The 24,455-nt window shown below is 49.0% G+C and overlaps 2 protein-coding genes across 2 annotated transcripts in view; one reads left to right on the forward strand and one right to left on the reverse strand.

Moving 5' to 3' along the window:
• Nucleotides 1–24,455, reverse strand: part of ENGASE (endo-beta-N-acetylglucosaminidase) — a 639,565-nt gene that overhangs the window by 487,710 nt on the left and 127,400 nt on the right. The gene's annotated exons all lie outside the window — the stretch shown is intronic.
• Nucleotides 1–24,455, forward strand: part of DNAH17 (dynein axonemal heavy chain 17) — a 151,320-nt gene that overhangs the window by 9,820 nt on the left and 117,045 nt on the right. Inside the window, exons 10-19 of the mRNA XM_050764133.1 lie at nucleotides 312–479; nucleotides 750–866; nucleotides 5,408–5,673; nucleotides 6,451–6,646; nucleotides 9,047–9,193; nucleotides 10,979–11,087; nucleotides 12,182–12,285; nucleotides 17,993–18,133; nucleotides 21,326–21,469; nucleotides 23,725–23,907. Of these exons, the coding sequence (XP_050620090.1) occupies nucleotides 312–479; nucleotides 750–866; nucleotides 5,408–5,673; nucleotides 6,451–6,646; nucleotides 9,047–9,193; nucleotides 10,979–11,087; nucleotides 12,182–12,285; nucleotides 17,993–18,133; nucleotides 21,326–21,469; nucleotides 23,725–23,907 (1,575 nt within the window). The remainder of the gene's footprint in view (nucleotides 1–311; nucleotides 480–749; nucleotides 867–5,407; nucleotides 5,674–6,450; nucleotides 6,647–9,046; nucleotides 9,194–10,978; nucleotides 11,088–12,181; nucleotides 12,286–17,992; nucleotides 18,134–21,325; nucleotides 21,470–23,724; nucleotides 23,908–24,455) is intronic.

Genomic DNA, 24,455 nt, shown 5'->3' on the forward strand with positions numbered 1-24,455 from the left:
TTTATTTAGAGATGCGGTTTGGCCAGTCTAGGGTCAGGACAGGATCCCAGACTTGACCCTCTCCAGCTCCTCCTCATTCACACCTCATAGACAATTGAGAGCCCTTCCTTCCATCCCGTCTTTCTGCAGGCAGTGGGACATCTGCTTAAAGAACACCACAGTCACAGAGGGTGTCCTCCACCCCCACGGTGGTGTCTCCTGGGGACAATTCGCTCTCCAGCTCCTCCTGCCTGGGGTCAGAGCTAGCTTTGTAACTGGACCCGTGAGTTGGGTTGTGAAGATGAATTGACTGTGTTTTTCTCCTCCACTAGGAACTCTATAAAACAGCGATTGAGTTTCTGAAGCTGGAGAAAATCGAGCTTGGGGGCATGCGTGGGAACCTCCTCGGGAACCTGGTGACCCAGATCTATGATGAGGTCTTTGAGCTGGTGAAGGTTTTTGCCGACTGCAAATATGATCCCTTGGACCCTGGAGACTCGGTAGGTCCTCGGGCAGGGTTGGATGAAGCGAACTCGGTGACAACAGCAGCAGCCTCAGTACCAGCTTAGAGGAGGGATGGGAGGGCACACGGAGGAAGCAGGTGCCGGGCGATCCCAACACTTTGAAAACTGTAGAGCAGTCCCCACAACAGTGAGCACATTGAGCTGCGCCCCAGTCCCAAGTCCTCTCAGCAGGGGTGGGGGCTGGAGAGGGTGCCCTTGGCTGGCTTTGCACGCTATTACGAGGTTGACATTTCCATTTGCCTTTAGAATTTTGACCGTGATTATGCTGATTTTGAGATCAAAATCCAAGACCTGGATAGGAGGCTGGCCACGATCTTTTGCCAAGGATTTGAGGACTGCAGCTCTATTGAGTCCTCTGCAAAGGTAAGCGTGCAGGGGGCACTCAGGCTGATCTGGAGCCTGGTGCCTTGGCACTGGATTCATGTCTAGAATGATCTTGGAGACCATTTCATCCTCTCCATGTAGAGCTGATGCCCAGGGAGGGAGGGCCCTTTCTCCTGTGCCTCGGAGTCAGTCAGCAGTAAACACCCAGTGTAGCTCCTGATGGTTCTTACTGCCAGATCTTAGAGGAAGAGGAGCACGTGAGCGTGAGATGACATTATTTTACTGATACTTCTTAACGTTCACTAAGAAAAAAGGGGACCGTTTATTCTTGATTCGGTTTTCCCACTACTCGAAAGGAGTGAAAGTTACAGAGGTAAAGTGGGTGTAAAAATAAAACTCATGCAGATTTTGGCCCACTGAGCTGAATTTATACAATGCCTTCGTCTATGCAGGCCACTGTAACAAATTGCTGTAGACCGAGTGGCTTAAACAACACACATTTCATTTCTGTCAGTTCTGGAGGCTGGGAGGTCCAGCAGACTCAGTGTCTGGTGAGGATCTACTTCTGTTCCTAGATGGTCATCTTTTCGTTTGGTCCTTCCGTGGCAGAAGGGACAAGGGAGGTCTCTGGGTCTCTCTTTATTTTTAGTTTTAAGGGGTTTTTGTTTGTTTGTTTTTTAAGATGGAGTCTTGCTCTGTTGCCCAGGCTGGAGTGCAGTGGTGCAATCCCAGCTCACTGCAACCTCCGCCTCCCGGGTTCAAGCGATTCTCCTGTCTCAGCCTCCCTAGTAGCTGCAATTATAGGCACCCGCCACCACACCTGGCTAATTTTTGTGTTTTTACTAGAGAAGGGGTTTTGCCATGCTGGGCTGGTCTTGAACCCCTGACCTCAGGTGATCCACCCACCTTGGCCTCCCAAAGTGATGGGATTATAGGCGTGAGCTACCACTAGGCCTGGCCTAGTTTTTATTTCTGTAGTGACAAGGTTTTGCTGTGTTGCCCAGGCCCATGAGTTCTGGGCTTGACTGCTTCCAGGGCCCCTGATCTGAACCGCTGGGCCAGACCAGCTCCCATGACTGTGAAGGCAATCGGGTTGGCTTGGGCAACCTGGGCTAGTGGTCATCTTTCAGGAGATGTCAGGGCTGAGATTCCTGAGGACAAAGATCTTTCCCCCACAAATGTCAGGATGTTCCTTTGCCCTTTTGAACACTCTTGCAAAAATGCAAATATATGGGAATTTGAAGCTCCGCAAATTAAGGATCAAGTAAGTCTTGGATCAAGTTGGTGTTCTAGGCAAAATATCAATGAATGCAAATTAATACAGCACTGCCTTGCTGTGGTTGAAAAAATTATTCAATTATACTTGTTGAAGCAAGATGAGGCTGACTTGATTCAGACCTTATTCACGATTTATACCGTTGCAGTACATACAGGCATAGGGAGAGCGATGGAGCTCCACTTTGAATACACTGCAGGTAAGTAAGAATTTCCAGCAAAGGAGCAGGGTGGGGGTCAGTGGATGGAAAAATATTTAGAGGTGACATCAGGGGTTGGGGGATTCTGGCTAAACCAACTTCAAGATTCTAGCTGGAGGCAGGTTAGGATAATCAGACATCCCCTGGGGGATGGTAGAGGATGGAGACCCTGATGAGAATCTTTGGCCAAGCAAAGAATCTTTGTCAATGTTACCTTCCTCAGAAGGCTCTTTCCCAGGTAGCTGCATCCCTGGTTTGCAGGGTCCTCACTTCCTTCCTTCTACTCCAATGCCCCCCAGGCTGGTGCCTTCAGCAGCAGCCTGCCTTCCCTTCTCAGCAACGGCCCTCCCTCATCTCATATTCAATTAGGTACTAATGTCTGTGTGTTCCTTGTCTTCCCAACTAGAAGGTAACCTCCCTGAGGGCAGGCACTGGGTTTGTGTTCCCTTAGAACTTAGCCTAGCCCAGGGCAGGCGCTTTTGAGTATTTTCTGCAGTGCAGAACTGGCTCTTGCCAAGGGAGGCTGGCTGGTCTGGATGTTGTTGGGAGGTAGTTTCACTCTAGCGTAAGCCTTCCACGTGGAGCCCCTGAAGGATAACACAAAAGCATTAGGGCTGCCCCAGCTCAGAAGGGTCCCAATGGAGCCAATTCTTTCGTTTGGAAACCTCACTTTTGGGTCTCTAAAATTAAAGATGGGGCACAGGCGCATGGGCTGAGTGGGCGGGCAGACAGCTGACTTCTGCAGCTCCTGCACCCCTAATGCCGGCTCCACAGGGGAGTGCTGTGACCCCCCGCTTCTGTGCCAATGAGGAAAATCAGAAAAATTAAGTAACTGGTCACCCGGCCAGGGCCAGACGAGTGCCCAGAGTCTCACTGGCCCCGACATGGAGATTCCGCCCCCTACATCTAGTTTGGAACAAGGGAAAGAGCAGATAAGGACCAGCGTATGGGTCTGGGCTGAACCTCCACTAGAGTTCACTGGGGGATCCAGCAATGGGGAGGGAGCTGGGTTGGCGAGTCTGCTTTGGGAGCCCTCGGGAGCCCTACCTAGGCCCCTACCCTGTGAGGAGCAGGAGGTCCTGGAAGAAACCCAACCCCGCCTCTGCAGAACAGAGCCAGTGAGGAACAAATGCAGTCATCCCGCCCCAGGCTTTCCCCTCCAAATCCCCAACCACTGTTAGGGTCAAGACGGGCTTTTGTGCTCTAAAAGAAAGAGTCTCTTTTAAAAAAGTTTTCACGGTATGTTTATGCTCGATTTAAAACAAAGGGGAGGGTGGGGAGAAATAACTCTTGTAACCCATTTCCGTCACCATCTGTTTGCCTTTCTCTTTGACCTGAGAACATTCCCCCCTGGTTTGACTGCCCTGTGTCTAATTACAGTAGGCCCCTGGGGTTTCTCTCCCTCCTGTCCCTTCCATCCCCTGCCTCTTCCGGACTTAGTTCTCATTATCAGCAACTCACAGCCAGGAACGTTCTAGAGCAATTTTCCACATGATCTCCTCTTGGCAGAAAATAGAATTCGCTTCCTTTCCAAAAGTCATTAAGCCAAAAACTATATAAACATGAAAAGGAGGAGAGAGAAATGGGAAGAGAGAGAGAAAAAAAAAAAATGCTGGGACAGGATGGTCATAAACTATTAAGAGGAACATTTTTTTTTTTCCAACTGCCCCATGTCAATGCTTTGAACAAGTGAAACTGGTGACCTCATACGTCAGCAGGCGACTGTGGAGGAAGCGGGTAGCTGGCAGGACACCAGCGTTTCCGTGTCTGCCTGAGAGTCCACAGCTGCTCCGTTTGTACAACCCACAGTACAAATAGGTCCGAGGGTGACAATTTTTTTTCTAAGCCCAGGAGAAATCAGAATTTGTGTCAGGAAGATTTGAACAATTTTGAAAAATACAATTATTTTGAAAATAGCTGCAGTCTTGCATTTGGGAAATCTGTACTTTTTGGGGGCCTGAAAAATCTCCCTTTCTTTGCGGTCATGTTTTAGTCTTTCCTCCAGCGGCCATTTCTAGGGACAGTGGTCACATTTCTCAGACCCAAGTCTGGGGCGAGTCTGAGACTCAGGCTCCCCGCAGCAGGTCTGGCCCCACCGGGCGCAAAGGATGGTAGCCCCAGGAAACTCTCACGATTTCCTACTCACACCCAGCGCTTGGGGACCCTGTTTCATGTGAGACTGTCTTGCCTGTCTCTCGCCCCCACCCACTTGGTCTGACCCCCAGAGCTTTCTCAGAGCAAAACACATTTCCTCATGGTGGTTTTCTTGCCTGAGCTGCCCCTGAGAGCGGCAGTGCTCTTCCTAAGAGGAATAATCCTTGTGACTAAAACATTTCCCCATTTATCCTTATCATAGTAGAAGCCCGGGTGTATACATGCAACATTATGGCTGTTTTTAAATTGTTTACTTGGAGTTGTTTTGGGTTTGTTGTTTCTGGAGACAGGGTCTCACTCTGTTGTCCAAGCTGGGGTGCAGTGGTGCAATCTTGGCTCACTGCAGCCTTGACCTCTGGGGCTCAAGTGATCCTCCCATCTCAGCCTCCTGAGTAGCTGGAACTCTAAGGGTACACCCAAAAGAATACAAAAACTGGACCCAGCTAGTTTCATGTATTCCTTGTTTTTTTTTTTGTTTGTTTGTTTGTTTTGTTTGTTTTTTTTTTTTTGTAGAAACAGGATTTTGCTATGTCACCCAGGCTGGTCTCGAACTCCTGGGCTCAAGTGATCCTGCTGCCTCGGCCCCCCAAAGTGTTGAGATTACAGGCGTGAGCCATGGTACTCAGCCTATTCTTTCATTGCTTGAATCTTCCTTACCAGAATTCTGATTTTTCCTGGGCTTAGAAAAAACTCTCGTAGGTCTTGGATTTATTTGTCCTGTGGGATTACAAGTCAAGTATTTGCAGACTCGGCCTAAGTCAATGGGAAAAGCATAGAGGCACCCACTGAGTCAGTTGACACACACAGAAAGGTTCCGATGGATTCTGTTGTTTTGGCAAGGTGCACATTCTCGCGCTTCTGAAGGCTGGCCCTGCTCGTTCTGTCCACAGCCACAGGCTGGGGAAGGGGAGCGGACTCAGGCGAAGAGGCCCCCTTCTCCTTTCTCCCCAGCTCCTGTACATGTGTGGGGGCCTCCTGGAGCGGCCCCTGATTCTTGCCGAGGTGGTGCCCAGGTATTCAGTCATGCTGGAGCTGTTCGACGCTGAGTTGGACAATGCCAAGATCTTGTATGATGCCCAGATGGCAGCCTCCGAGGAGGGCAAAATTCCCCTGATCCACAAAAACATGCCTCCCGTGGCCGGGCAGCTCAAGTGGAGCCTGGAGCTGCAGGAGAGGCTGGAGGTGTCCATGAAACACCTGAAGCACATCGAACACCCGTGAGTCACAGCCCTGGCCGGGGGCAGGCAGGGGCAGGCACCCCAACTCCATGGCGCTGGGAGAGCGAGAGGGACTTTCCCAGCCCTAAGCCGGACCACCCTGCTGTCGACCAGACCATTACCTCCCAGAGCAAAAGCCCAGAAGAGACCCTGTCGGGTCCTCCCTCCTCCCCTGAACGTCTTCTTGGTGGGAGTGCTCAGGGGGAAGCTGGCTGGTCCCCACCCTTGCCCACCAGCCTGGTAGACGTGAAGACCACCTGGCAGGAACAGGCAGAGGCTGTGTGTGCAGTCGGCTGAGCCACTGTTGCATGAACTTGGCCGAGGCTCCCAGACAGCCAGGGCCAGTAGAGGCTTCATGGTAGACGCAGGGACTGCTGCAGGGGAGGCCCGGCTGGAGGTCTTGGCCTGGGGAGGCCGATGCAGCTGACCGGGCAGGGGGGAGGCTTTTATGCAGTCGTGTGGGGGGCATATTTGCTTTCATCTGTTTGACCCCAGGTTGGAAGGGAGAATGAAAGTTGGAGAGGGGCTGGCAGTCGGGAGCTGGTTGCTGCATGGGTTCTCTTTTGGCCTCCTGGGCCAGTGGCTGCAGACTGCAGGTCCGAGTTCCGTTTGAACATTTGGTCTGGCCACTGCTTGTTTGCATATTCAGTCTGTGAGCCTTGAGTAAACGGGTGGCTGGCCACTTCGGCACCCCGGATCAGGCAACAGCAATGGGACACATCGAAGAGACCCCACAGGAGATGTCCATGGGGCCTCACCTTCCCACTCTGATTCCAGGGTCATGTCTGGAGCGGAGGCCAAGTTGATTTATCAGAAGTATGACGAGATGATGGAGCTGCTGGGGTCCCACCGCGAGAAGATCTACCAGCAGTGGGTGGCGGGCGTGGACCAGGACTGCCACTTCAACCTGGGGCAGCCGCTAATTCTGCGGGACGCCTCCAACAACCTCATCCACGTCAACTTCAGCAAAGCGGTGGGTGCCAGGAGTGGGGACCCGTCAAAGGCTCCTTGGGAGCTGGGGGCAGGGCCTGCCAAGGTTCCCTCGGCGCGGATTCCTGGAGGTCGATGTTTATATCACAGTTAGCCTAAAGCTTCACTTGTTAAGTATGTCCAAGGTATATTTAAGACATGAGGCAAAGCAGAAGCAATTTTGAGAGTAGCTTCAACGAGTATCTTCTTGAAAGCGTTCGTGTGATCCCAAGAAGAAACATCAATCTGAAATTGGAAGGAAGCAAAGTATTTGCCGAATCTATACAAATGCGCTGGCTGGTCAAGGCAGGCACACTGGGGAGAATTCACACTCATGGGCTTTGGGATGTGGGTTCCATGGCTAAAACCCAGGAAGTTCAGAAGAACAGAGATGGAACCCAATTCCTACAGTCACAGCCCCAGAGCTGCCCAACCTACACGCGGCAAGGCAGGGAAACCAGAGATGCGGCTCTTCCTTGGAAATCTTCCCATTCACTAACATTGATTCTTTCATTCACTGAATACTTACTGAGTACCTACTATGTGTGTGTGCTTGGGATAAATGAGTGAGCCAGAGATTCAGAGATCTGTCTGTCCTGCCCTCCTGGAGCCGACTCCCGGCAGAAGGGCGGGGAGGATGATCAGTTAGCATTCACGAGGGAGTCAAGCATGTGATACTGTAGAAGGTGCAATAGGTTCCACAGAAGGAAGAGCAGGAAGGGCAGGTTAAGAAGATCAGTAGAGCTGGTGGAAGGGGCAGGTGCAAGTTTAGATGTGAGCAGAGACTTGTGGGAGGTCAGAGTGCCACTGAGCAGAGATGGAAGGGACAGCCTTGCAGCAGAGCACACAGCTAAAGGCCAGGGGGCATGAGAGCCTGGTGAGGTCCAGGAGCAGCAAGGCGGCCAGTGGGGCAGGGGAGTGGGCAAAGGGGAGGTCGTAGGAGAAGAGGTGAGAGTGATGAGGAAGGGCCCCATGGGCCACAGAGGGACTTGGGGCTTGGTTTGAGCAAGATGGCAGCCCCTGCAGGGTTTCAGGCAGAGGAGTGCTGTGATTAGATTTCTACTTGTAAAGGACCCTTCTCCACGCTGTGAGGTGTGTAGATTGAAGGGAGCTGGGGCTGGGGGAAATTGTAGGAAAATCAGGAGCCTGTTGCCACAATCCAGGCAAGAGATGACAGCTGGGAGGTGGTGGCTGGAACCAGAGTGGCAGCAGTGAAGGTGGTGGTGAGCTTCTGGACTTGATCATAGTGCCATGGAGACTCCTAGTGGGTTGGAAATGGGGCGCGATTGGAAGAGGGGAGTCAATCCCAGTGTTTTGGGGTCAGGTGAGTAGACGGGTAAAATTGCCATCAGCCAAGAGGGCAGGTGGGGCAGGCCACAGGGGAAGATGGGCTGCTCTGCTTTGGCCTTGTTGGGTGTGAGATGTCACCTGGACATCCAAACAGAGGAGCTGAGTAGGCGGGTGGATACAGAAGTCTGGAAGTCACGAGAGAGGCTGGGGTTGGAGATATAAATGTGGGAGCCACCCACACAGAGATGGTACTTGTAGCTGTGACACTGGATGGCATCACACCTCATTCAGTGGAGATGACAAACAAATGAGCTGGCTGGTCAAGGCAGCTATGATGTTGGATGACATCACACCTCATTCAACTGAGAGTAAATTGAGAAGGACCAAGCTCTATGGCTCCCCATCACGGACATCTTGAGATTATCAAAAAAGACTAATAATGGTGACCAGGAATATGTGGTGTCCTGGAAACCAGGAGGACACTGTGTGCCCAGGAGGAAAGAGTGCCAGCTGCTGGGGATCCCATGAGATGAGGCCTGTGATGTGACCAGGGGTTTCAGCAACATGGAGCTTATCTCAACTTTGAGAATAGCTTTGTGGCCAGAAGCACTGTTGGAAGGGAGGTCCCTGTTGTTGATCTCTTGGGTCATAACCAGGTGAAAGGAGAGAGAAAAGGGAAGGTTAGATCCTAGGGAGGACACAAGTGAAGACCTGAAGTCTTACCCCAAACCTCCTGGGGGTAGTAGGTTGGAGAAGACAGAGATAAGAAAATTAGGATGATGTCAGCCTCCCATGGTGATGATGAGGTCATCCACCCATGGTGACAACGATGATGTCATCCACCTGCGATGATGGTGTCATCCACCTGTGAGGATGATGTCATCCACGAGGGTGACCTCATCCACCCATGAGGATGATGTCAGTGCTTTCTGTCTCAGGATCAGCCAACAGGGTGAAAACGTCCTGGTCCTGCCAGCAACCACTGCCTCTCACCAACTTTGAGATCCCCCAGGCTGTCAAAACATCCCAGGACAGATGGTCATTTCTGTTGCTTGAACACGGCACTGTTGACATGACCTGCTGACATGTTCTTTGATCTTCACTTGTCATTCAGTTGGTGGCAGTTCTGAGAGAGGTCAAGTATTTGAATTTCCAGCAACAGAAAGATATTCCAGACAGTGCAGAGAGTCTGTTCTCAGAGAACGAAACTTTCCGGAAGTTTGTGGGCAACCTGGAGCTGATCGTTGGCTGGTATAATGAGGTGAGCTGGTGCTCCCGATGCAGCTTGGTTTTCTTCTGGTTTTTTGTCAAGTTTCCGTTTTTGTGTTTCAGAGATGTGGCTCTTCCTGGGAAATCTTCCCATTCACTCAAATTCATTCTTTCATTCACTGCATACTTACTGAATACCTGCTATGTGTATGTGCTTGGGATAAATGAGTGAGCCAGAGAGTCAGAGATCTCTGTCCTGCCCTCCTGTTCTGTTCCACTTGGAGATCTTACACCAGTATTTGTCGTCACCCAACAACTGCTGATGTAAGATCTCCAAGTGGAACAGAATTAAATGAGTGTGTTTTAATATTCAAACATGGTTCAAGCCAGTCTTCATTATTCATGCAAATAGCAGCAGCAAAGATAGTGGTGACTCAGAACAGCTGGTGATGGATATCTTATTCCCACTGGGCTTTGGTTTATGTTACATGATTTTTATTTATTTGGAGACAGTCTCACACTGTCACCCAGGCTGGAGTGCAGTGGCGTAATCTCGGCTCACTACAACCTCTGCCTCCCAAGTTCAAGCGATTCTCCTGGCTCAGCCTCCTGAGTAGCTGGGACTACAGGCATGTACCATCACTCCTAGCTATTTTTTTCTATTTAAATAGAAAAAAAGATTTTGAGCTTTAGATTTATGACCAAGGGAAAAGGTCTGAGCCCAGAAATGCTCAGTGATCCACATATATTTCTTTGGCTTAGAATCATAAAAAGATACCAAATATAGAAACTTTGGGATTATATACCGAGGATTTATGTATTAAAAGTAATGGCAAAGACGGCAGTTACTTTTGAACCAACATATACACGGTTGATTCTCAACTAGCTATGGTATGGGCTAGAAAGAGGAATACTATAACATAAAAACAGTAGCTGTGTACATAAATCCTCAGTGATAAAAGTCATTCTAAAAGTTGGAGTGTACTGAAATATGATTTCCAAACAGAAACATGAATCATCATTGGCTCGGTTAGGGTAGTAGGCTGTTATGATATTGCTATAAAGAGATACTTGATACCTGTAATCCTAGTACTTGGGGAGGCCAAGGCGGGTGGATCACCTGAGGTCAGGAGTTCAAGACCAGCCTGGCCAACACAGTGGAACCCCCGTGTCTACTAAAAATGCAAATATTAGCTGGGTGTGGTGGTGGGTGCCTGTAGTCCCAGCTACTGGGGAGGCTGAGGCAGGAGAATCGCTTGAGCCCGGGAGGCGGAGGTTGCAGTGAGCCAAGATCACGCCACTGTACTCCAGCCTGGGCAACAGAGCAAGACTCCATCTCAAAAAAAAAAAAAAAAAAACCCAAAGCCTGAGACTGGGCAATTTGTGAAGAAAACAGGTTGAATTGGTTCATGGCTCTGCAGGCTGTACAGGAAGCATAGTGGCTTCTGCTTCCGGGGGGGAACCTCAGGAAACTTGGAATCATGGTGGAAGGTAAAGGGGAAGCAGCCACGTCACCTGGCAGGAGGTGGGATAAAGAGAGAAGTGGGGGAGGTGCTATACCTGTTGAAAAACCAGACTGCACGAGAATTCATTCACTGTCCCAAGAATGGCATCGAGGGGGTGGTGCTAAACCATTCATGAGATCATCGTCCCCATGATCCAGTCGTCTCCCGCTAGGCCCCACCTCCAACACTGGGGATTATAATTCCACATGAGGCCTGAGTGGCAGCACAGACCCAAACCGTATTAGTTGGTGTTGAGGAATAAAAGTCCTTCCCAGAGAACAATTTAAAATCTGGTTGGACTGGGAACAAAACCTGTAACCTCTGTTTTGCAGATAAAAACTACAGTGAAGGCAGTAGAATTTCTACTAATAAAGTCAGAATTGGAAGCAATCGATGTCAAATTACTGAGTGCTGAAACGACATTATTCTGGAACGGCGAAGGTACGGAGGCCACATTCCTCCCACCTTGGGTTAAACTTGGGGGTCCAACCTGCCCAGCATCTGTCCTCAAACACCACTGGCGTGGCCACTTCTGCCTCCTGGCTGCATGGATCTGCTTTAACTGCAAGGGGGCTAGAAGATAGTCACCTCCACCTGCTTGCCCAGGCCAAAAATAACAAAAAACAAACAAACCAAAAAAAAAAAAAAAAAAAAAAAAAAAGCCTATCTGTGTCCCTTACAAATGGAATCCAGTGAAGAGTCCCTGGGAACTGCCAGGGGGTTCCAAGGTTCCCAAACTGGGTTTGCTGGAGGCCCGGTTTCTACTGTTGGTTTATCAAGCATGCACAGAGCATGCACAGCTGGTGAGCAAAGCCAGTGCACATCTTGGTTAACTCAGGGCAGACGTCAAGAAAGTAGAAAGAAGTGTGGTCACAAGTCCCCTCCTTCCCTTCATTCTACCACTGGACGAGGCAGGAGGCCCCCGACCCCCTGGCCCCATCTCTGACGCTCCCAGAGGTGGAAGCTTTTAACGTGAGGAGTCTGGGGCTCCTACGTGGGGTGAAGGGTCCACATATTCTCCAAACCCTGTGTCTAAAGGGACACTATATTCGTGATTCCTTGGCATTTCATTTCAGAGAACACGCAACGATTTTTTCTGGGAATCACGTTCCGGAATAGGAGGAGTGTTTTCCCAGGGCTATCTCGTAGTGATGAGTGTTAAGCCAACCCAAGAAAAGTTTTCATCCTGCTGAATTGCTCTTTTCTTTTTCTGAGACGGAGTCTCACTCTGTCGCCAGGCTGGAGTGCGGTGACACGATCTCGGCTCACTGCAACCTCTGCCTCCCGGGTTCAAGCGATTCTCCTGCCTCAGCCTCCCAAGTAGCTGGGATTACAGACACCTGCCACCACGCCCGGCTAATTTTTTGTATTTTTAGTAAAGACAGCATTTCACCATGCTGGCCAGGCTAGTCTCGAATTCCTGACCTCGTGATTTGCCCGTCTTGGCCTCCCAAAGTGCTGAGATTACAGGCGTGAGCCACCGCGCCCAGCCTGAATCATTCATTTCGTAAGATTCCTTTACACTTCCATTTTAGGTGTGTTTCAATACATTCAAGAGGTACGAGAAATTCTGCACAACTTGCAGAACAGGATGCAAAAGGCAAAACAAAATATAGAAGGAATTTCACAGGCTATGAAGGTAAGCAAGGGGCAGAGCACAGAGCGGGGCTTTGTGGGGGCCTGGGGCTGCCCTGGGGCAAACCAGCCTGCATAGAGGCCCATGGAAAATGCTGTGATGTGCGGGGGGCAGTGGGAGCTGCCATGCAGTGCTCTCCACTGGTAGGATGATATCAGAGTGGTCCCAGGGCAGAAAGAGCCCAGTTGCTCAGTGGAATTCAGTTCTCCATTCTGCTCTGAGCTCTGCAAGGCCCCCACTGTGTGCCAGGTCAGCGCCAGTAGCAAGAGGTGAAAAGAGATCTGCCAAGACTCACTCCAGTGGGAGGAAGCCCATTGCCCAGTACAGAAGCAGTGCAGTTCTAACTCAAGTTCCTTCCAGAGCACTGGGGGAAATCCTTCATTAGTCTTCTGGGTGGTCTGGTCGGTCAGTGATGCTCTAATGTGCAAAAACACTTACAGCAATATATCCAAAAGGAAGTTTTAAGGAACGTCTCCTCTTGTTAATTTGCAGTGTCTACTCTGCAACTCTATTTCTTTTCTTTTTTGTTTTTTCTTTGAGACAGAGTTTCACTCTGTTGCAGCTGGAGTGCAGTGGCATGATCTTGGCTCACTGCAACTCTGCCTCCTGGGTTCTAGTGACTCTTAGTGTCTCAGCTTCCCCAGTAGCTAGGACTACAAGTGTGTGCCACCACGCTCAGCTAATTTTTTGTATTTTTAGTAGAGATGCGGTTCCACCATGTAGCCCAGGCTGATCTTGAACTCCTGAGCTCAGGCAATTTGTCTGCCTTGGCCTCCCAAAGTGCTAAGATTACAGGTGTGAGCTTCTGCACCTGGTTAACCCTATTTTATTTTTAAATGATCATGTTTAAGCTATATTTCTCTATCAACATATCAAAACTACATCATCATGATGCCCCACCCACCCTGCTCCGTTTAACCAGCCGCTACAACTGGACTTCAGATTACATAGCATTCCACCATTTCCCTCCCCAACCTCTCCACAAACCCTTGAGTAGAGATCATTTAGAATTTCTGAGAAAAACAAGCAATTGGAAAAGAAAATGGTTCAAACTCAGTCCATCAGACCTGGAATAAATAATTCCTTTTGGAGTTTATACATTGTCAGGCTGTGCCCTTAGCACTCAGGTGAACAGCGAAGGGGTGAGGACCAAAAGGAGGTTGTTCAAAGATTATGCAGTATTTGAGAGGAGGAAGTCATTTGGTATCTCAGAAAAACACAGACCTATTGAAGCTATTCAGTTAGTAAACCTAAGACGTTTTTTTCTTAAATTAAAAAGGCCATGACATCTATGAAATAACAACAGAATGAGAACTAAGAACAGAATGAGAGGAAAGCAGAGAAGTGAAAGGACATGGCTAAGAAAATCAAAACTGCAAAAGAATTAAAATATACTGAAGCACCAGTTAGACTAGAACTGGTGCTGTGTGATAGTAGATATATTAAATAGAGGACAATTTTAGGAAATTGCTAATATGCAAAGGGAAATAACAATAGATAATGTGTAAGATGGAGAGGAATAACATAAAAATCATAGTTGTGACTAAAGAAATAATAGGCTGGGCACGGTGGCTCACACCTGTAATCCCAGCACTGTGGGAGGCCGAGGTGGGCGGATCACTTGAGGTCAGGAGTTCGAGACCAACCTGGCCAACATGGTGAAACCCTGTCTCCACTAAAAATACAAAAAGGAGGCAGGTGTGGTGGTGTGCACCTATGATCCCAGCTACTAGAGAGGTTGAGGCAGGAGAATTGCTTGAACCTGGGAGGCGGAGGTTGCGGTGAGCTGAGGTCATACCACTATACTCCAGCCTGGGCGACAGAGCGAGACTCTGTCTCAAAAAAAAAAAAAGGTAGACATATTCTGACCAGAATTTTAAATCTCAAGGGTACAGAACAATCTTCTGTATGTTTCTACCAAGCAGGTAGCCTTTTGACTTTACATAGATTTCCAGAACATGACGAAAATAGCCAGTCTTTAGAAAGGCTCCTGACAATTATCTGTGAATGCAATAGTAAAGTCATCCTCACACGTGCAGGGGCTTGGAAAAATACCATTTAGGTACCCTTCCTGAGAAACCTATTCCAGAATGTATTCCAGGACACCAATAGATCAACCATATTCTAGAGTACCAAGGAGAGAATTAACATTTAAATAAGACTAGCAATGAGCTTGGAACCAATTAAATATAAAGAGAGAAGTATATAAAGAGATAAATATGGTTGTGAAAGGTTACATTCCAAAGTCAAAAACAATACTTGTAGAAAAATATAAATGGTAGAAACCATATCCATGGTGATAAATGTGATCAATAATTGGAAGTTAGGAGGACGAAAAAAGGTAGGACAGGGAAGTTAACCATATCCTAAATTCCTAAACATGGGTAATGGGAATCAAAAGCAATTTTTCCTTTTTTTTTTTTTTTGAGATGCAGTCTTGCTCCGTCACCTGGGCTGGAGTGCAATGGCACAATCTCGGCTCACTGCAACCTCTGCCTCCCAGGTTCAAGCGATTCTCCTGCCTCAGCCACCCGAGTAGCTGGGATTACAGGCATGCGCCACCACACCTGGCTAATTTTTGTATTTTTAGTAGAGATGGGGCTTCACCATGTTGGTGAGGCAGGTCTCAAATTCCTGGCCTCAGATGATCCATCCGCCTTTGTCTGCCAAAGTGCTGAGATTACAGGCGTGAGTCACCACTCCCAGCTGCAATTTTTATTTCCAAAATTAGAGAAATATTTAAAAGATAGCTTTAATAAACTTAATGGCAAGTACTAGTGGAATTATAAAGAGGATTTCTCCTATCCAAATCACTAAAGAATATAAAAGCAAATAAGCTATAGTTTTTAAAGCAAAATACCACAACAAAGGGAAACAGAAAGCAGAAAGGATAAGACATGATAACAAAGGGCAAACATTATAGTATATATAAATTATTTAAAAGCAAAATGTTTAGATTCGATTGTTTAAAAATGTAATTATATGCTACTTCCAAGAGATACCTAAAGCAAAATGGAAAGGTTGAAGACAAAATGATTGACAAGTAGGTGAAACCATATGAAACTTCCAATAATTGACCATTTTTGACCTTTAAAAGATGGCAGTTCTCACAGCTAAGCACAATGGGTTATCCCTCCAGTCCAAGCACAATGGCTCATGCCTGTAGTCCAAGCACTTTGGGAAGCCGAAGCAGGAGGATTGCTTGAACCCAGGGCCTTCCTATGTTGCTCAGGCTGGGCAATGCCTGTGGTCCCAGCTATTCTGGAGGCTGAGGTGGGAGGATCACTTGAGCCTGGGAGGTTGAGGCTGTATGAGCTGACATTGTGCCACTGCACTCCAGCCTGAGTGACAGAGCAAGACCTTGTTTCTAAGAAAGAAAAAAGCAATTTCAAATGACAGTCTTATTCACAGACATATATAGATCCTTGCATACATACATACACATATACAACAAAATATTCATCAGCAAAGAGCAACTCGGGGCAAAAATACATAGTTAGCTAAACATATATGATCAAGTAAAATTTATATAAAAGTTATAGTTGTCCTAAAATATTGTGTTCCCAATGAGAGTATGGTTAATATATCTAGGCCGGGCGTGGTGACTCAAGCCTGTAATCCCAGCACTTTGGGAGGCCGAGACGGGCGGATCACGAGGTCAGGAGATCAAGACCATCCTGGCTAACCCGGTGAAACCCCGTCCCTACTAAAAAATACAAAAAACTAGCCGGGCAAGGTGGCAGGCGCCTGTAGTCCCAGCTACTCGGGAGGCTGAGGCAGGAGAATGGCGTGAACCCGGGAGGCGGAGCTTGCAGTGAGCTGAGATCCAGCCATTGCACTACAGCCTGGGCAACAGAGCGAGACTCTGTCTCAAAAAAAAAATATATATATATATATATATGTGTGTGTGTGTGTGTGTGTGTGTGTATATATAAATAAAGGCAAAATCTATTAGAAGAACTGAAAAATGGGCAGAATGCAAATGTAATGGGAAGCCTAACACAGCGTTATTATACTGCCATGGACTGCACGTTTGTGACTCCCAAACATTCCTCTGTGGAAGCCCTAATCCCACTGTGGTGGGTCTTGGAGACATGGCCCTGGGGAAGCAGTTAGAACATGAGAATAGAGACATCATGAAGGCGATTGTGCCCTTATAGCAACAGGCACGAGAGAACTCACTCTGCCCCTCCGCCATGTGAGGACACAGCAAGAAGGCGGCCGTCGCCATCTGCACACCAGGAAGAGAGCCCTCAGCTGGAACCAAACATGCCAGCATCTTGATCTCAGACTTCTAACCTCCAAACCTGAGAGAAATGTCTGTTGCTTAAGCCCCCTAGGATATGGTATTTTGGTTATAGTAATCCAAGCCGACTAAAACATACACAATACGTGTTTTTTCTGACCATGAAGCAATAAAACTGCTAATGAAAAAACGGAAATCCTTCTAACAAGGTAAACACAGAGGCTTAATCGTATCATTTATGTTCACACAAAAGCGTCAGTAGAAAAACTAAAAGTAGTCACATAAATAGCAAATACTGGACAGAGGAGGGACGTGGGTAATCTAGTCTTCATTGTTCGGAGTCACAGAAACAGTTGAGAAATGGCTGAATCGATGTAGAGTCTGTAAATGATCAGAGTGACAGAGGCAGCCGTGAGAAGAAGGAAAGCTGAGGTTCCCTCATGTTTCCAGCTGGGAGATGGGATGGAGGATAGGGAGACATGGGTCAAAGACCTTTTTTTTTTTTTTTTTGTCAAAAACTTTTATTAGGTGTTTTGTTACCATATATGTATCACTGTAATGCAGATGTATAGGGAAAACAAAATCTAATGACAGATAACAGTAAAGTCCAAATCATAATTACAGGTGGCCACCACCTTTTTTTTTTTTTTTTTTTTTTTTTTTTTGGAGACAGAGTCTCTGTCACCCAGGCTGGAGTGCAGTGGCGTGATCTTGGCTCACTGCAAGCTCTGCCTCCCAGGCTCACGCCATTCTCCTGCCTCAGCCTCACAAGTAGCTGGGACTACAGGCGCCCGCCACCACGCCTGGCTAATTTTTTGTATTTTTAGTAGAGACGGGGTTTCACCGTGGTAGCCAGGATGGTCTCGATCTCCTGACCTCGTGATCCTCCTGCCTCGGCCTCCCAAAGTGCTGGGATTACAGGCGTGAGCCGCTGCGCCCGGCCAAGTGGCCACCACCCTTGTGGTAGAACTCCTACTTGCAGGGGAGCCAGGGTCCTGACCCTACTCTCTACCCTTTCCCACCCCTGTCGGCAGGTCAGTGGCCCCCACAAAAGGGACTTACTCCCACCTGGCCCTCCATTTGCAGCTGTGGACGATCCACCCAGCATTGACCACACTTTCCTTGACCGTCAGGTCCTTCCGAAAAAGAGAATTAGATGAATTTAGATGCTCCTTTCCTGAGAGTGACCCCATTCTGGCCCAGTTGAGTGAAACATCTCAATGGTCTCTCTCTGGTTCCCCTAGGCCCTGGTTTTGGTTTTGAGCTAAATTATTTAAGGCTCTCTGGTCAACAGTCAATGAGGCACAGGTCCTTAGTGGCCCCTAATGGGCATGGATCATGGAGAAATAGACTCCAATCCAAGATTAGGTAGCAGTGAGGAAACACACCAAAAGCAATGCAGCAAAAGAGTGCAACCGAAAGTGGTTTCTCCAGAACAGCTTTTCTCCTGTGCTTTCCTTCCAGGACTGGTCGGCCAACCTGCTGTTCGAAAGAAAGGACAATAAGAAAGAGGCCCTGTTAGACTTGGATGGAAGAATTGCCAACCTCAGCAAGCGCTACACAGCAGTCAGGGATGCTGGCGTGAAGATCCAAGCCATGGTTGCAGTAAGGAAACACCCAGGAGGTTTTTTAAGAACCCACTTGCTTTTAGCAGGGAGGAGAGAGTAAAGGCAGAGCTGGAGAGTTCATAAAAATGATTAGTGACACATTTTTAGTGGTCACTGAAGTCCGTGATCTGGCTGGATGCAGTGGCTCTCACCTGTAATCCCAGCACTTCGGGAGGCCGAATCGGGCAGATCACCTGATGTCAGGAGTTTGAGACCAGGCTGGGTAACATGGCAAAACCCCGCCTCTACTACAAATACAAAAATTAGCCAGGCATGGTGGCACATGCCTGTAATCCCAGCTACTCGGGAGGCTGAGGCAGGAGAATCGCTTGACCCTGGGAGGCAGAGGTGGCAGTGAACCAAGATCGCACCTCTGCACCCCAGCCTGGGTGAAAGAGTGAGACTCCATCTCAAAAAAAAAGAAAAAAAATCTATGATCTTTAATCCAAGCGAGCCTTATCTTTAAGTAGCAGAGCACCCTCACTGTCTACTTCCAAGCCTGGTTCCTCTTGTGATGGGCCTGCCCTCCGCTAAGGGCACCAGAGCCCTCACCCTGCACAATGTGGGTATGGCCAAGTGACATCTTCATACTAGGTCAACAAATCTTGTCTTCCCAGGATGAGCTGCTGAGGGCGGGTACCGTGTGTTTATCGGTATCCCCCAGGGATTTCCCATCCATGGGTGGTGTGGGCAGGGAACAGTAACCTGGGAAGAGCGAGCACCATTCCAGTGTGCACAGGGTGTATCACTACCCACACATGTGAGTGGATAGAATGTGATAATGCGTGTCTGTTTTGCTACCTAGGTTGCCGGCTGTTCCTTCTTGCCAATAGTCCCAACAGTGCATGACTCTGTGTCCCTGCCAGCCTCTTGGGAGCCCTCATAGTTGGCACATTCAGTGGGCGAATGCAAAACAGTAGACTGGCATTCCTGGGTGCTCCGTCTGGAGTCCTGACATTGTAGGGGTTTTCATGCTCTCCTCACTTGGCAGTTATTTCATCCAGCTTGCATTTTTGTTTGTCTCTGAGGAGAATGTGAAAGGTGGATCTTTGCATTGGCCTATAAAAGAGAATATTCTGCCTTGAGCTTAAAATATGGCTGGGCATAGTGGCTGACGTCAGTAATCCCAACACTTTGGGAGGCTGAGGTGGGTGAATCACTTGAGGTCAGGAGTTTGAGACGAGCCTGGCCAACATGGAGAAACCACGTCTCTACTAAAAATACAAAAATTAGCCAAGTATAGTGGCAGGCACCTGTAATCCAAGCTACTTGGGAGGCTGAGGCAGGATAATTGCTTGAACCTGGGAGACAGAGGTTGCAGTGAACCAAGATTGCACCACTGCACTCCAGCCTGGGCGAAAAGAGTGAGACTCCATCTCAGAAAAAAAGTATTTTAGAGCAGTTTTTTGGGGGGTTTCCAGTGGATGGTGCAAATCAGTAGTGTGGACTTTAATAATGAGTCATCCCATCCAGACAGACCAGCAGGCCCCACCCAGGGGATGGGCCATTATTGGCTGTTCCTGTTGTCACATCATTGCTCTAAAGATCATCACTCCAGGAAGTGACTTGACCTAACCAGAATCGGTTTTGCCTCATTCCCATTTCCCATCCCTCCCCTCCCTGCCATGGTGCCAGAAGCTCCCTGTAAATTAAAATGCTAAACTGCAAAAATGTTACTTGTAAGAGTTAACTGATTAGCTTCTTAACTCTCTCAGAATGGTTGGAAACAGAGCATAGGAGAGAAATTTGACTTAGGATTAGGAAAGGTTCAGAGGGCAGGCGCATAGCAAGAGGGCAGGTGAGGAGGCAGGACTGGGCTGAGGCTGAGGCCAAGCACCAGGGACAGGAGCCTAAGAGGGGCAGAAGCCAGCAAACCAGCCTCTCCTGTTCCCCAACTGGGATGAGACGGCATTGCCTCTTGTGCACGACTTTGTCGCCACATATGTTTACTCTCATGACAGTCATTAGAGCCATTTCTTTTTATCTTATGCTGAAGTTATTTGAGCCCAAGTCTTCTCTCCCTTATTAGAATAGACCTGCCTGAGGGCATAGACTGAGGGAATTAATCTTTGAGTTTCCCTATAGCATTTAGTATCCTAGAGATCCATCCATCCATCCATCCATCCATCCATCCATCCACTCACACATCTATCCACCCCCTTAATCTGTCTACTCATCCACCCACCCCACCCACCCAGCCAGCCACTCACCCACCAACCCACCCCACTTATCCACCCACCCATCCACTCATCCGTCTACTCACACATCTACCCACGGCATTCATCTGTCCGCCCATCCATCCACCCATCCATCCACCCATCCACCCATCCATGCATCCATCCATCTGTCCATCTACTCACATATCTATGCACCCCATTCATCCATCTATGGACTCACACACCTACCCACCCCATTCATCTGTCTGTTCACCTACCCCACTCACTCACCCACCCAGTCACCCACCCACTCACCCATCCACCCACCCACTCACCCATCCACCCACCCACTCACCCACCCACCCACTCACCCACCCACCCACTCACCCATCCACCCACTCACCCATCCACCCACTCACCCATCCACATACCCACCCACCCACCCACTCACCCACTCACCCACTCACCCACCTCACCCATCTACGAACCCCATCCATCCATCTGTCCATCCACCCACCTGACTCATCAACCCACCCCACCCACTAATCCACCCATACAACCAACCACCCACCCACCAACCCCTGCTCTGTGCCAGGCATACTGCTGAGTGCTGGGGTACAGTGTTGGAGGGGATGGTCAACCTTTGGCCTCATGAATTTGGGCATCAAAAGGGCATGCAGACCAAAGACAAAGATGGGTAAATAAAATAATTCTGAGTGGCCCTCTGAGCCATGGTGAGCATAAATAACAGGTTGCTAGAGGAAACCCAACTAGAGATGGAGGTATTCCTTTGGGAGGAAGGGACATTTGAGCTGAAATCAAAAAGATTGGAGGCCAGATCCAGCAAGAAAGTGAGGGAGCAGCCGTGCAAAGCCTTGTGTAGGAAGGAGGCCAGCACCTGCAGGATGCTCAAAGCAGCCCCGTGTGTCCGGCGTGTGAACATGAACGGGTGGTCCAGAGAGGCACTAAACAGTGTGATCGAAGAGCAGACACACCCAGTGAAGCGAGGCCCAACTGTGTGCTTCTGTTTGCAGGAAAATGCAGAACTGTTCAGGGCAGACACACTGAGTCTGCCCTGGAAGGATTATGTCATCTACATTGACGACATGGTCTTAGACGAATTTGACCAGTTCATTCGCAGATCTCTGAATTTCCTGATGGACAACATGGTTACAGATGTAAGTTATAAACATAAGGTAATATATATATATGTATATGTATTCTTATATGTTAGAATCTATAGTTTCTAATTTCCTGATGAAAGAACAGGCTATCATTTTATAGACTTATTAAAATATACCTCAGGTGATCCACTTGACCTGGTTTTAAACCTGGAAGTCCTGCATCTCAGAATCCCCTCAGTCCCAGGCACTCAGGACCACTGGTCGCCTTAAATCTGCCATAACTTAAGTTGGCTGCAGAAAACCTCAGGAGACCTAAGAGGGTGGTCCTACCTCACTGCCAGGTGAGGGAAAGTGGACACCACTGCCCCCTACTCATGTGGATTGGGGGGAGGATCTCCTGTCAGCAGCAACAGCCATTCACCTACTCAATTCTAGACTGCTGAGGAGAAGGTAAACCAGGCAGCAAAGAGGTTGTGCTGGTTAATCCCATGGAGGCATTCTCTTCACGGCAATGGCCCCTTTCCTACCTGTGTCGTCTTTTTTTTTTTTTAATTTAAGAGACACAGTCCTCTGTCATCCAGGCTGGAGTGCAGTCGCGCGATCTCAGCTCACTGCAACCTCCACCTCCTGGGTTCAAGCAATTCTCTGCCTCAGCCTCCCAAGTAGCTGGGCTTATAGGCACCTGCCACCATGCCCGGCTAATTTTTGTATTTTTAGTAGAGACGAGGTTTCACCATCTTAGCCAGGCTGGTCTTGAACTCCTTACCTCATAATCCACCAACCCCGGCCTCCCAAAGTGCTGGGATTACAGGCAGGAGCCACCACGCCAGATCCTGTCTTTTTTGTTGTGATGGCTTCTAAATGATTTTGAGTACCACCAGGAGGCCAAGATCAAAGACTCCTCCAGGCCACCAACAGCGAAGGAACGCGGCAGTGGCGTGCCTCGTACCGGCCAGGGAGGGTGGATGGTGTTGGAGCCTGGCACATGGGTCTCAGAGGCCAGCTGGTAACCAGTTACAGACCCAAAATTCAGTTGATGAAAGTAATCATCTCTACAACTGTCCCAGTGAAAGCGTCTCAGTGAAAACCATAAAGAAGTCCTGGTAGCAAGTTGTCCTCCTCAAAGAGTTCCAAGGGGTCCTCCTACCATCTGGGGGCAGGAGCCGACCTGAGTCTTTAGAAAAGTCTGATCACCCAAGTCCATGACAATTGACCGTTTGTCCCAATTAGCACCTCACTCAGATACTGATACAGCCCCTCCTGCCCATAGACAAATTGGGGGGCTCAAAAGCCCACCACCCACAGGTCCAATGGGGACTCTCTCGGGGACAGATCAGTGGCCACAGTGTGATCTCACAGCCTGGTGGATCCTGGCTCACATCTGGAGAATCGTTGGTTTGGCAGGAGAAGCACTAGGGTTGACCTCAATCCCATCACTGTAAACCAGACCAGCACCTGCAGCCCTGCAGCCTCCCAGGGGCCTCCAGAGCTCTGTAAACGGGACTTCCCAGGGAGAGGGACAGGCAGGCTTGGCCAGCCCCTGCAGTACCTGCTTTGTGTGTTAGTGATTCATTTAGTCCCTGCAGTAACCCAGAACAATGGAAACAATGTCTCCATTTTTTTTTTTTTTTTTTTTTTTGAGGCAGCGTTTTGCTCTTGTCACCCAGGCTAGAGTGTAATGGCGCGATCTCGGCTCGTTGCAACCTCTGCCTCCTGGGTTCAAGCGATTCTCCTACCTCCGCCTCCCGAGTAGCTGGGGTTACAGGCACCCACCACCAGGCCGGGCTAATTTTTTTTTTTTTTTGTATTTTTAGTAGAGACGGGGTTTTGTCATGTCGGTCAGGCTGGTCTCAAACTCCTGACTTCAGGTGATCCACCCGCCTCGGCCTCCCAAAGTGCTGGGATTACAGGCGTGAGCCACCGCACCCGGTCAACAATGTCTCCATTCTATAAAATGTTTAGCCTCATTTTATATATTTGGGGAAGCTGGGAGTTAAGTGACTCCCCAAGGCCTCACAGCTGGCAAGTAGCAGGTGCAGGCTTTGAACTGAGGTCTGAGGTCTACCTGATCCTGCCCCTCCCCTTGCCCCAACCTGCACCTGCCTGCTTTTGGCCTTGTGGCTGTGCATATTTGTCTCCGTAGCGATTGCTCAAGGAGCAGAGTGCGCTGAGACATGAGCTCTCAGAAGCTTCCCAGGCTACTGGAAGGCAGTGGTACATTGATGGTGCAGAGCGGACGATCAGGGCACTGAGAATCGTCCGATGGAGGACAGACGTGTTGACCACTGCCAACCCTGCCCCTGTTTCAGGAGAGCATCGCTCCCCTGTTTGAGATCCGCATGGAGCTGGACGAGGATGGGCTGACCTTCCGCCCGTCCCTGGAGGTGGGTTCGGAGCACGGCTTCCTGGCGCTGATCGAGGGCCTGGTCAACGACATCTACAACGTAGCCAGGCTCATCCCTCGGTTGGCCAAGGGCAGGATGAACTACAAGGTCAGTCCTGGCCTCTTCTGGCCATACCTGGGGCCATCCATTGCTTTCCCCATTTGGTGTTGCCGCCCTAACTCGACAAGGCCGGGCTGTTTACCTTTTAAATGACATCGTGTGACCTCTAGGACGACATGGCCACTTCTCTCCCCACTCCCACATCTGTCCTTCTGCCCAAAGTGGCTTCTTCTCAGTCAACCTGCCTGGGTTTCATTCCCTCATCATTCCTCCGACCCCCCAACATGATGCCAAGAGGGTAACCTCTCCCAACTTCCTGACTGTTCACTCAGTCCTGTAATTTTTTTGAGACAGGGTCTCACTCTGTCACCCAGGCTAGAGTGCAATGGTGCAATCTTGGCTCACTGCACCCTCTGCCTTCCGGGCTCAATTGATTCTCCCGCCTCAGTCCCCCAAGTAGCTGGGACTACAAGCATGCGTCACCAAGCCCAGCTTGATGATGTATTTTTTGTAGAGATGGGGTTTTGCCATGTTGCCCAGGGTGGTCTTAAACTTCTTTATTTTTTTATTTTTTTGTTTTTTTGAGACAGAGTCTT

Source organism: Macaca thibetana, chromosome 16 (assembly GCF_024542745.1).
Source record: "Macaca thibetana thibetana isolate TM-01 chromosome 16, ASM2454274v1, whole genome shotgun sequence".
Lineage (NCBI taxonomy): Eukaryota > Metazoa > Chordata > Mammalia > Primates > Cercopithecidae > Macaca > Macaca thibetana.